The 12,451-nt window shown below is 50.0% G+C and overlaps 1 protein-coding gene across 1 annotated transcript; it reads right to left on the reverse strand.

Annotated features, from left to right (window-relative positions):
- Window positions 1-945: 945 nt before the first annotated feature.
- Window positions 946-11,930, reverse strand: SHH (sonic hedgehog signaling molecule). Its single transcript, XM_071560811.1, has 3 exons — window positions 11,395-11,930; window positions 6,355-6,616; window positions 946-2,844 (listed from the first exon to the last, which is right to left on the reverse strand). Exons 1-3 carry the CDS (start codon window positions 11,701-11,703, stop codon window positions 2,138-2,140), a joined length of 1,278 nt encoding a protein of 425 aa, XP_071416912.1. The 5' UTR covers window positions 11,704-11,930; the 3' UTR covers window positions 946-2,137.
- Between the last annotated feature and the right edge of the window lie 521 nt (window positions 11,931-12,451).

Genomic DNA, 12,451 nt, shown 5'->3' on the forward strand with positions numbered 1-12,451 from the left:
GAAAGCTCCCTTCCGACACAGTCCTGTCGCAGACGTGCACACACATGCACACAAAATGTTTTGCAAAATTTTTAAAGGGTCCCTGGAAACTCTACGTGGAGGAGCATGAGGTGCAGCAGAACCTCACTGATTGGCACCTATCAAGGATGATCTGCGTGGCAGGGGTTTGGGTTTGGGACCAGACAGGGTATGCAGCACTGGCCACACCACTCAGCTCCTGAAATACGTCTCCAGACACCCATCAGTGCCTCGGGATGGACTCCTGTGTTACAGCTAAGAAATGTCTCTCAGAATAAACAAATGAATCTTTATCCTGTTGTTTGTTCTGCAAAAATAATGTTTTGCTCTGTTCTCGGTGGCCCTGTGTTGTTACTTAAAGTGACCAGTGAAATCTGGTGACCAGCTCCATCTCCCAACATTCTGCTATGAATCCCTGCTAACTCACTAAAGTCAGTGTCTCTCCCTCAGATTTCCATCTTCTAGCACCCAAATTAAAGCCAATTAAAATCCTGGTGTTGCCACAAAGTGAAGGCAGTTGCCTGCCTTCAAATTAACATGCTTCAAAGGGAAAACTTGATTTAATATCCTCAGAAATCAATTTTAAGAGCTGTCTGTAGTCTCCACACCAGGCCAGGAAGTGGACATGGAGCCAGGGCTGGAGCTGGAAGGGAGAAGCATCGCCTGAGTGCAGATGGGGAGGCAGAGCTCCAGCAAAGGGAAACAGCATCTCCCAGTCGCTCGTGCAAATAAGTGAGGTTCTACTGGTAGCACAAGAGATTCCAGGTTATGCTCAGATGTGATGGATTCATTTCATTAATTAAAGTATCAAAATTAAACGTTATAAGCAACACATCTAAATCAAATAACGGGCACTCCTTTAGGCATGTTTCCTAAACCAATAAGCAAAAAGGAAAAAAAAAAATGGGATGCACCAGGAACTCTTAGTTATTATATACTAACCAGACTGTGCATGGCACATTTTATTTCTATAAAACTATTAAAACTATTACAAAATATTCAAAAATACATTTTAGTAAATTTACAGCAGTTATTTCTCAATTTATTAATGCAAAACATCCTTTTCTCCTCTGTACAAACTACCATCTCCATCGTCACAGAGTTGCCGCCATGTGCGCTTTTTAAAAAATATTATTTTCTAATAAACTTTTTTTTGAAGTTAAAAATAACAAAGTTTCTTACGGCTTTTGCAAATAAAAAGTTTGTGTAACAGTCTTGACTTCCATGGACATGGCCAAATGGTGTTTTTACAAAGCAAAACATGGAAAACAATACAGGAAATGATGTTACATTTGAAACTATTTAAATTAAAATAATATATTCTCATATTTTACACTATTTCAAAAAACGAAATGTGATTCAGTTAAGTATTGATCTCTCAAAAAAATCTAATTTACAATTCTGTGTATAAAAATATAATTTACGGACCCCCATGAAGTTTGTCTTTTTTTGTGTGTGTCTGTTTGCTTGTTTTTTAGACTCGCTGAAATGGAGGAACAATGTAATGGAGAGATGCGTAAGTAGCGAATTTTGCTTTCTGAAAGTCAGGACACACGTGACATGTAGAAAAATAGACTCTGCGCAGTTTTGCTTGGCCTCACAAAATAATTTTTTTCCCTGTGAGTACAGTTCACATGATAATAAATTATCAAAGAAACTATTTAAGGCTCTTGAAGGTCCGGTTCATATCATTTAAAACATCTATTCAAAATACCAAAGAAATAAATATCCAGGAGAGGAGAAAAAAAAACAAACAAAAAACAACCAACAAACAAAAGAACAAATAAAAATATATATATATTTATAAACTAAACAGAACAGAACTTCCCGGGGTCTTTGTTTCCCTTAAAGTCTACTTTGGACTGTCCTACTTAATTATTATTATTTTATTATTATTATTATTTTTAAATCTTAATCCGTGCTCTCTTTTAAAAATATGTATTTTTTCTTTTTTTTTCTTTTGGGTTTTTCTTTTTTCTTTTTTTTCATCTTTATTTCTTTTTTTTTTTTTTTGTTCTTCCTCCTTTCTCTTTCTGTCTCTCTCTGTCTCTCTTTCTCCCTCCGTGTCTCTGTCTCTCCCTCGGAGGTTGGCAGGTGGCCGGGGCAGCACAGAATGCTCTCAGCTGGATGACACCACCATGCCCAGCGGGTGCAGAGAGTCACTATCCAGCACCCAGCTGCCAATGCGGTAGAGGAGACGGGAGTACCAGTGGATGCCGGGGGCTGTGGGGTCACCAATTGGGGACCCCCCACCAAAGGGACAGAAAGTGGCCAGCAATCCCTGGAGCAGGCGGAAGGGAGCGAAGGCCCAGTGTGCCCAGCTGTGCTCCTCGACGACGGCGTAGCAGGAGGCCAGCATGCGGTTGATAAGGATGGTTCCCTGGGCGGTGAGTGGGGCATACGCCCCCGACGCCTCCTCCCTCAGCGAGACGCTGTGCACAGCCACGGGCAGGAGTTCCTGCCCATCCTCACCCAACACGTAGACCCGCTGGCCTGGCCGCACGCGGCTGGCAAAGAGTGCCCGGCTGCTGGGGGTCCCTGCCTGCGACTGGTTGTGTTGAGGCGCCACGAAGAGGAGATGGGCAGCTGTCAGCAGCAGCCGGGCCCGGGGCTGCCGCGTCTCGATGACATAGAAGAGTTTGTGAGAGCCATCCTCCCGGTCCAGGAAGGTGAGGAAGTCGCTGTAGAGCAGGCGACCTTCTGTGTCAGCCACCAGTACCCTGTCTCCTGGTCTCAGGTCCTTCACCAGCTTGGTACCGCCTTGCTCCAGGTGCACTGTGGCCGAGCCAGGGAAGCAGCCCCCAGATTTGGCTGCCACTGAGTTTTCTGTGCAAGGAGAGAGGCACAGCATGGTTAGAGGAGGCACAAGCTGGGCTGGTGCATGGGGGTATGAGGGGACACACCACTTTCTCAGCTGCCCTGATGCGCCCAAGAAGAACAGGCACAAGATGCAGCCAAACTTCCCTCTGAAATTTCTCCCTCCTCGTCTATGGACATGCCCTATTTGCACTCAGTGGATTAAGTGAGAATCCTCTTCCTGCCAGGTTTGAGCCACTGCATCTCCCTCTGGGTTAGGAGTTAGAAGTGTGATTTGTCTTATTAAGGAAATGGGCCAAAATATTTCCCATAAGAAAACTGAACAAACTTCTTCTGGAAGAACTTCCAATTTGGCTACTGTTTACTCTGCACTGATATCTGATGCAAGATAAGTTGCAAGCTTTCAAGACCAAGTAGTTTTGTTGGCATAAGGTTTCTCCTCTAATCAAGTGTCTGTGCTTGCAGTGCTCAGGGTCCCCACTCAGCTCTTATTCAAGGAGCCCATCTTGGGCAGCAAAGAGCAGGGAGCAGGAGGAGGCTTTGCCCCAGGGTACATAGGAATTTGCCCCTTGCAACACTGGAAAGCAACAATGAGTTTCCTGAGTCCTCCTCCATCAGACAGCACATGACCCCATACTGTCTCCAGCCCTCACTGTTCTCCTGCTTGGCATGGTGGCTACTGGGGCACATCACCCCCATAACATATCTGCCTGGTGTCTCCAGCACTCTGGTTCACTTTTTCCAAAACAAAGCCTTTTCCACCCCACTAGAAGAAGGATGCTGTTCCCTGTCCCAAGGCACAAACAGGGAAGCAGCCCCACACCTGTGCCCCAAGCCCTAAGCAGCCCCACACCTGTGCCAGGCTCAAGCACATGGCTCCTTCACTTCCTCCAGCTCTTCAGAGTTACTCAGAGCTTAGATACTAAATGCTGTCATCAGCTGTATCTGCTTTCCAGTGCTACTGAGAGGAACAATCTCAGATTTAAAGAGAGCAGAAGCAGCGATGAGACTCCTAGTCTGTCTTGCAAATCCCTTTCTGGAAGCTTAGCCACCTGTGGGAAAAGAAACTATACCCTGTTCTAGGCTGTTCTCTGTCTTAACAGAGGGACATTGCTGTGTTCCTAAAAGCTCCGGTTTTCTAAATATTGGGTAGTAGCCCATGGTATGCCATGGTAGCAAGTGTCTGCTAAAGCCGCTGACATTCTCCATCCCCACCTTGCCTTTCCCTGGTTTCTCCTAGTTACTTCATATACCAGCTAAGCCTGGTGATTTATCTCCTAAAGGTGGACAGATTTTATATTTTGCCTCTGCGGCTGTTACTGAAACTCTTATGATCTAAATAAATCCTTGGAGTGTCTCCTAATGACTTTCTCAGGAAGGACAGGAAGGGTGAAAATTAGACCATTATTGATTTGCTAATGACTTTATCACTTCTCCTTCAGAAATGAAGCAGTGAGATCTCCAAGGCCTCCCTCTTCAGAGAGGACATGGCAACAAACAAGCTATGTGCTTTATGTGGAGGCCTCTGCTAGCAAACTACACCTTCCTACAAGCTGACAGTAAAGGTCTGGCTAGAGCTTTGTTTGCATATTCAGGGACTTGATGAATAGATGTAGTAGTGTAGCAGCTCTACAAACATGCCAGTGAATTGGCAGAGGTGTGAAAATCTGCTTCTTTGAGCAGTGCTTGTTTGGGTTCTCTAATTAAAATCCAATAAAGGATCAGCATTGTCATTCTGATTCATGTAATAAATGCAGACAACTCTTGGAAGAGAGGACACTTCCATTTTTTTCCCAGCTTCTTCTCTCCCTTTTCTTCCCCTCCCTATTTGTTCAGGTGCAGAAACCCTATGTGCCAATTCACACACATACTCTCCAAAAAACCCAAGACCTTCCAAGCACTATTTGCACAGCAGAGTCACTTTTCCAAGGCACTCAAGATCTCTATTTGAATTTTAAATGTAGAAGCTTGCTCTAAATACTTGCTGTAGCGCATTATCAATGTCCTTTTTACCACCCCTGCCTCTCCCTCCTCTGTTCTGGTGACAATAATTCAGGCCTTGGGGGAACTCTTCTTTGCATTCCAGTCTCTGGGATCATACTTTTTGCAAACAGAGATCTAGATAAAGAATCTTCCTGCCTGGTATTATGGGGTTTAATCTTCTCATGCGATGCTCTGTCATGAAACGAGTTTGGGGCAGTTTAAGATCAGGCTGAGAGGGTGGAATTCAAACCTGCTCCCTTCAGCCTGCCTCGTACAGTCACACGACCCTGCCTGACACTCTCTAAATATTGCCCCCAAGTCCGTGTGTGCCGAATCTCAATGAGCAGCTTGGGGTTACTCCTCTCCTATGAAATGCCCGGGGGGGTGGACTAGGGGGTGTGATTGGGCTAAGGTCATCACACACCACAATTAGACACCTTGCACTACGAAGCCCATCTTGGCTATTGAAAGGGATGTTTGTATCTCCACACAGACAACAGTTTTGCAGGGCCTCCTTCTGGCTAGAAAGGACTCAGGATCTGAACAAAAGCAGGACAAAGCTCACATGGGCCAGAAAAGGTGCTACGTTGACTCAGCCCCTGGAGAGCTTTGGGCTGGAGTGGGAGGAATGAATCCCTCCTGCAGAAGAGCATGGCAAAGCCAGGCTGGTATCCCTGCCCTGGGGCTGCTGGGCTCAAAACAAACAGGTATATTTAAAGAAAGCCCATTATTTTCCTTTGCAACCAAGTGTTTCCTGACACATTCAGCAGGCTGCTGGGCTAGAGGATGCTCTTAAAAATCGCTTTAGATGCCATGCAGCTGGGTGAAGGGAGGCAGTAGGGCGGGAGCCTGGTACTCGCCAAACGATTTGCTTCCCAAAAAGTGTCAAGTGTCAAGAAAAGGAACTCTGCGTGTCGGGGATTTCTTGCGAGCTGTTCCCAGATTGAGACAGCGTGTGGCGTTGTAAGCACAGGGGAGGGGAGGAAAAAAAATTATGTGCATGTGTATCCCTATCTGGGAATTTCCTAGTGGCTACTGGTGAAGGAGGCTGGGGACTACGTTACTTATTTATTTTCTTGGCCAGCTCACACTCGGAGATTAGCGCTCGCGAGTAAGGCATGCAGCCAGCAGGGCGGCTGGAGACGGCCACGAGTGTGTTGAACATGCTCCTTGGATGGGGAAAGCATCAGATCCCACGGGGGGAGGAGAAGGGTGTGTGGCTGAGGCGCAGCGCTCGTGGGAAGGCTGGGAAGCAAATCCCCCAAATAAAATTTCTTTGAAAAAGTACTGCAGCTGGCTGGGCTTTTTTTCCTTTCTCCCACCCCCATACCGCTGAGGGGAAGGGTGGCTGCGCCCTCGGGGTTCTGGTCCTGTCCCCGCGGGAGCCCCGGCGGGGCAGGTGATGGGGACCCTGCGGGAACGGAAGGAGGCAGTCCGGGAGGCACCGGACAGGGCAGAGAAAGCTCTGGGGGTCTGATTCGTGGCCCGCGGGTGCCCTCCCATCGCGACTGTCCCTGGGCAGGCTGCCTGCCTTACCTGCTTTGACGGAACAGTGGATGTGTGCCTTGGACTCGTAGTAGACCCAGTCGAAGCCGGCCTCGACGGCCAGGCGGGCCAGCATGCCGTACTTGCTGCGGTCCCGATCCGAAGTGGTGATGTCCACGGCGCGGCCCTCGTAATGTAAGGACTCCTCGGAGTGGTGGCCGTCCTCGTCCCAGCCCTCGGTAACTCGTAGCTTTACCCCGGGCCACTGGTTCATCACCGAGATCGCCAATGCGTTCAGCTTGTCCTTGCAGCGCTGCGGGATACGGGCAGACAGGTAAGGGTCATTATGGGGGTGCTGCAGTCAGGGACAGGTCCTCACTTCGCCATCTATAGCCCCTTGGGCCGCATCCTGCCCTCCCTCCCAAGACAAGTAAGCGGCAGCGCTCCTTTCCCCCAAAACGCGCCGCAGGATGGGTTCAGCCAGTGCTGAGCATCTTCTCCCCAGGTGCCAGCGAGGGATGAAGAAGCAGGTGAAGAGGAGGAAAGTGAACCCTGGGGACACGGGAGGAAGAGACGATAAAACACCATGAAGACCCACAGAGACGCAGCCGCTCCCTCCCCCGGCACCTGCTGCGGGGACAGGGAACCCCCCGCGCCGCACCACCGACGCTGGGATTGTGAGTGTGGCGGTTCAAAGCCACCTGCACGGAGCAAATTCCTGCCTCTAAGTGCCCTGTCCCTTCCAGAGAGCAAAGTTTCTGCAGAGAACAAACACTGGCCATATATCTCAGAGTCACGGATTTCCCCCGGAATGTCTCTCCGGGTATTTGCAGCTTAATTCTGTGTTGAAAAGGGTATCAATACATGTTAACAGCCTTTATGTGCTGTAGGGAGGGGTGTTTTTTTTTTCTCTCCCTTCGCCCATCACTCATTAGAGCCCTCAAAGCTGCATGGGCTGGGAGCATTCACTCCGCTTCAAACATACATCGGCGCTCGCCTACAAAGCCGAGGAAATCCATACAATAATACAGCTCTTAGTGGGAAGATGAAAAGCAAGGGAGGGCCAAGGAGGGAAGTTAAGCGAAGCAGGGATACTATGCAACTTAGGACCCCCTTTGTGTGGAGGGAAACGCTTCCAACTCCGTGGACAAGCACTGCAGGGTTTTTCATCACCCCCTTCGGAGCCACCAACCTTCCCCGGGCTGAACCGGGCCTTGCAGCATCGAGAGCCCTCAAGGACCGAGTAATGAGGGGGGCAGGATAGGGGGAGGGAGGGGAAAGGGGCCTGCAACGCTGGAGAGGGGTGAGCTACAAATGAAGCCTTGAAAGTTTTGGGAGGATTTCTCTCTTAGCCGAGGAGGCGAATAGACACAAGCGACAGTAGGGGAAAAGGATTCTCAGTGCTCCAGACACAGGAAATCAGCACCGAAAGCATTGAAAAGCGCTTGAATAAAGATGCAGAGCTAGAAACACACACGTTGCCAGCTTTCTTCCCCCTTTTAGAGAGGAAAACAACTTGTGCATATATCCAATGCGGTTCGCTTGATGAAAACATCAATGTGGAAGAAAGTCACGTCGGGACGCAGAAAACTGCTCTTCCCACGCTTTTGTTGGCCTGACTGGGATGCTTGGCCTTCTGCAGGACCATTCTCCCCAGTGTGTTCATAGCACGCCCAATAACAGACCACAAAGCCCCCCTTCACAGCTCCTGGAAAGGCAAAGCCCCTCCATTTACCCCGACGACACTACTTTTAGGGACGTGACAAGGTTGCTCAGCAAGAAAGTTCCCGTGTGTCCACCAACATCCAAAAAAGTGATTCCAGCAACACACAGGTATTCGAGAGATATAAAACACAGTCATGAGCTCACTTTGGACTCTCTGGCCTACCGCTTTACGCAGAGAGACGGATGTTTGGGTTTCAGCACCGCTCCCAGAAGCAGAACACAGCGGCACAAGGAAGTTGAGTTTATTTAATCCTTCCCCCCCATCTCTCTCTCTCGTACCTGAGAGGATGGATACGCTCCTCGACCGATTTACAGGGGAGAAGTGGGAGAAGGATCAAACTGATAAGGAGACAGCACTGCGCGACACTGCGATGTCTTGCCCCTACGGGAGACAGAGGGCTCGGAGGGCGCGAGCAGCAGTGCGGGCAGCGGTGCGGGCAGCGCCGAGAGGCTCTTGTCTCTCCGGCCATGCGAGCACCAGTTCCCGGCTTCAGGCGAAATAAAGAAGTAGAAACGGCCTCCTAAAGGACTTTCCTCGCTTTTATATTGCCTGAGCTGGATTGTCAGAGTCAAAAGCCGTGAAGCCCAGACTATTTATTAATTCATTGGGTCGTGTGCCACAAATCAAGCCCAATTCTGTTCAGCCACCGTGAAGCTCAGCAGGGCTGCCTCCACTAAAGCTTTGTGTGGAAGCAAAGTTGTTCAACAAGCCCTCTCCTGCCAGCTCCTAATCTCTTCATAAATGAATTGCTTGAAGGAAACACTTAACAGGTACCTGTCAGTGTAAACAACCTGGTGGGCTTCCTAAATGCCAAGTTGATCTCTAAATTCCTCACATCACGCACCGGTTGTGTGCCTGCATTACACCAGATTGCTATTTTATTTCATACAAATTCCAGCTTTATCATACTGACCTGGCCTCCTTATCTCTCCCCCGAATCCAGCCAATGGCTGGGGTGGGGGGGGAGGGAGGCGAGGAAGGGGAGAGCTCTTAGCAAACTGCTAGTGTCACCTGCAAAGTTGAGAACCTGTCTTACCTACCTCTGTTTGCGTTCCCCCCCCCCGCCCCCCGCGCCTTCTGGAGTTAATATTAACTAGCGGCTAATGCATTCGGCAACCACTCTGCAAGTTTAACGATTCTGTTCAGGAAAGACCTCTCCATGGTTGAAGGGCTCCCGAAGCCGGCGTTTGAAGGCTAGGATTAAACGAGAGGTTGCTGGCCGAGGGAGAGAGGGAAGGAAAGTAAGGCAGGGAGGCCGGCGGCAGGACGACACCTCGTGTCGCCAGAGAGCCAGTCGTGTCCGGGGAACGGTGGGCAAGGGAAACCCCTCCGCCCGCTCCTCAGCCCCGCTCCGCTTCCCCGCTCCCTGCCTGGCCGAGGGGTGCCGGAGCCCCGCTCGGTCCCCGACCTCGCTCCCCCACCTCTCTCCCCTCTTTGCCTCCGGGTACCCGGCGTTGCTGCCTCCCCGTCCACGCTGCTCTCAGCCCACCTCCCCCCTTTGTGTCTAAAGCACGGGAACAAGCACTGAAGGAGAAGCGCAGGGGGAGCTGGGGCGGGGGGTAGAAAAAAAAGTATTTGTTTTCGTTTCGTTCGTCTGAGGGAAGTTGACAGAAGGTCAGGAGTTCAGACGCTGCCAGCTAATGCAGCGGGAGCGGCCAGCCGCGTAGCCGGCGCGGCGTGCCCCGGGAGAGCCGCGGGGCCGGGGTCAGCCCGCAGCCCGCCCCCGGCCCGCAGCCCAGCGCTCCCGAGCGTGCCTCGGCTCCCCCCGCGCCCGCCGCCCCGCTCCGCCGCGCACACGCACCGGCGCAGCCGCGCAGGGAGGGAAGGAGAGAGGGAGGGATGCGCAGAGCCCCGCCGGGAGCCCGTCTCCCGCGGAGCCGCCGCCGCCGCCGGGCTGCGAAGGGAAGGGTGAAACCCGAGCCGCCGCGATCGATACGCGAGGGGAGTAAGTGGAGCTGAAAATGCGAGAGATGTGGCTCCAAAGGCAGCGGGGGCGGAGGACCGCGGGTGCGCGGAGGGGCGCGGGCCGCACCCTAGCGCGGACCGGCTCCAGCCCCGCTCCTCTCCGCTCCCCTGCGCGGGGCGGCGGCCAAGGGCGGGCGGAGGCGCCGCCGCGCTGCGAGGTGCGGTGCGATTTAAGGTGGTCGGGAAGAGATGGTGGCGACTGCCGGTCCTTCGCCGCGGGAGACCCGGCAACGTGCGGAAAATCAGGCCGAGGAACGGGGAGAGTTTGGGAAATTCCACCCCACACCCCCCCTTTCCCGCGTCCACTCCCCGCCTAGTCCTTCCAGGCAAGTCCTGCTCTAGCACTGAAGGTGGGGCTTAAATGTATTAATATTAAAAAAGCGCTGTTGACCTATATTTGGAGGAAACCCATTTCCAGTCTCTAGATTGCATGTAGTTTCTGAAACTCCGGGATTGGCAGAGCAATTGACTTCACCGAGCTCTCTGTTCAGCATGAATAATAATAATTATGAGGTGACTTTCGGAGCGGTTCTCTCTCTTTCTCTCTATTTTCTCTTTTTCTTTTCTTTTTTTTTTTTTCATAAAATGGTTCCGCAATCCGATTCCACCCGAGATCCAATATTTACCCAGTTGTAAACCTTATGCCATCAGATTTTTTAAAACAGAAGGTGATGCAATGCCGATAAGTTGCAAGTCCCTCCCCTATGGAAGTACCAGAGCATTGGTGCCGAGCATCCTTAAAGAAATATCAATATATTTACGCTCTGATGGGCACAATTGCAAATGATGGTATTGCAATACGAGCTATATAAAAAGGAATCAGGAGAGGAATGGTCGATCCGGCTTCAGCTGCCTTTTGTGAGTGCACGACTGCATGCCTAATAAATTTAGAATATGCTCGCGCGGGAAATAATAATAATGAAGGTTAAAATGAAATGAAGAAAAGAAGAGAGAAATTAAATAAAAAAATATAAATCAAGTCAGCAGACGCAGCAACCGCGGACTACGTTTGTAATAATGAGTGGGTGTCCTGGCGGTCACTATACAGTTGGAGTCCTCTGAGCTGTATGCAATTCGTTTGATCAAAGTGCATCCTTGGGGACAAATGCAAACAGCAATCTCTAACCAAGTTACAGGGAACGCCATGGCACGGTAATGACTGTAAGTATCACACAGATTCCCCCACCAAATATCTAAATACCTCCAGCTCCAGCCCCTGCTAACTTGTCTGGATAGATGGTATTTACATTCAATCGGGGAAACTAGCCGAGTTTGGAGGGGCGGGGGGAGGAGGGGGAGAGGGAAAGGAGGGGGCTTTCAAAAATACTAAGACAGATGCATCCTTTAGGATTGCTCAGAGAGGTTAACAAACACAAATACAGGTATCTCTGTGGCTCTACCTGAGTCATCAGTCTGTCAGCTCCCGTGTTCTCTTCATCCTTAAAAATAATGTCAGGGTTGTAATTTGGGGTTAGTTCTTTAAATCTCTCGGAGTTTCTTGTGATCTTCCCTTCATATCTTCCACTGGCCCCTAGGGTCTTCTCTGCCACATTGGGAATAAACTGCTTATAGGCTAAAGGGGTCAGCTTTTTGGGGTGTCTCCTTTTTCCAATGCCCCTGCCTGGTCCACAAGTCAGCCCAGAGGAGACTAAAAGAGCGCAGATGAAGCCCACCAAGAGAATTCTTGTCAACAGCAGCATTTCGTCCATTGAATCCAATTACTTCAAAGCTCTCTGTGCCTATCCCTGGCTGTCTCTAGAGCTCTCTCTCCTCCTATGTCCTTGTCTGCTTTCTGAATCGTATACTATCCACCGATCCCTAGCAAGACAGGTGCTGGAATGGCAGGCTTTAGGTCGCTGATAACGGAACACATCGGAGTTTGGTCGTGAGACAGCAATCGAGAGACAAAAAAAGGGTCTGATTTTAATGGTAGCAAAGCAAGACGCTTGTGAGAGGAGTCTGCCTTTAGTTCTATATTATAGCTGCCAGGGCCGAGAGCTGATTGGCCAAGGCGAGACAAGCTTGTCTTCTGATGTTTTAACCCTCAAAAAGGCAACAAATTCTTGAAAGATTTTTTTTTTCCTTTTACCTGAAGGGCTTGGAGCTGAGAGGGGTGGAGATCGCGCTTTCTTGGGATAACATCAATTACACGTTTGTTTTTTTTCTTTTTGCCTTTTTTTTTTTGTCAGAAACTTTCTTGGCAGAATGGTACATTTGTCAGCTAGAGGAACAGATGCCTCTGTGAAAGAGGGGGAAAAAAGTAAGATTAGCAGGGTGCCTCAGTCCAAGTCAAGTTTCTAAGGGCAGTTGCGGTTAAATAAAATGCCGAATTGTCGGGGAGCCGTGCAAATAGGAAGGTATTGGGGAAGTATTAACGCCCGGGGGGAATAATGCCATTTCAGAGCGCACCCACCTAAATGGTTTTGTAACAGGTTTCTTCCCCCTGAAAATGGAGAT

Source organism: Pithys albifrons, chromosome 7 (assembly GCF_047495875.1).
Source record: "Pithys albifrons albifrons isolate INPA30051 chromosome 7, PitAlb_v1, whole genome shotgun sequence".
NCBI lineage: Eukaryota > Metazoa > Chordata > Aves > Passeriformes > Thamnophilidae > Pithys > Pithys albifrons.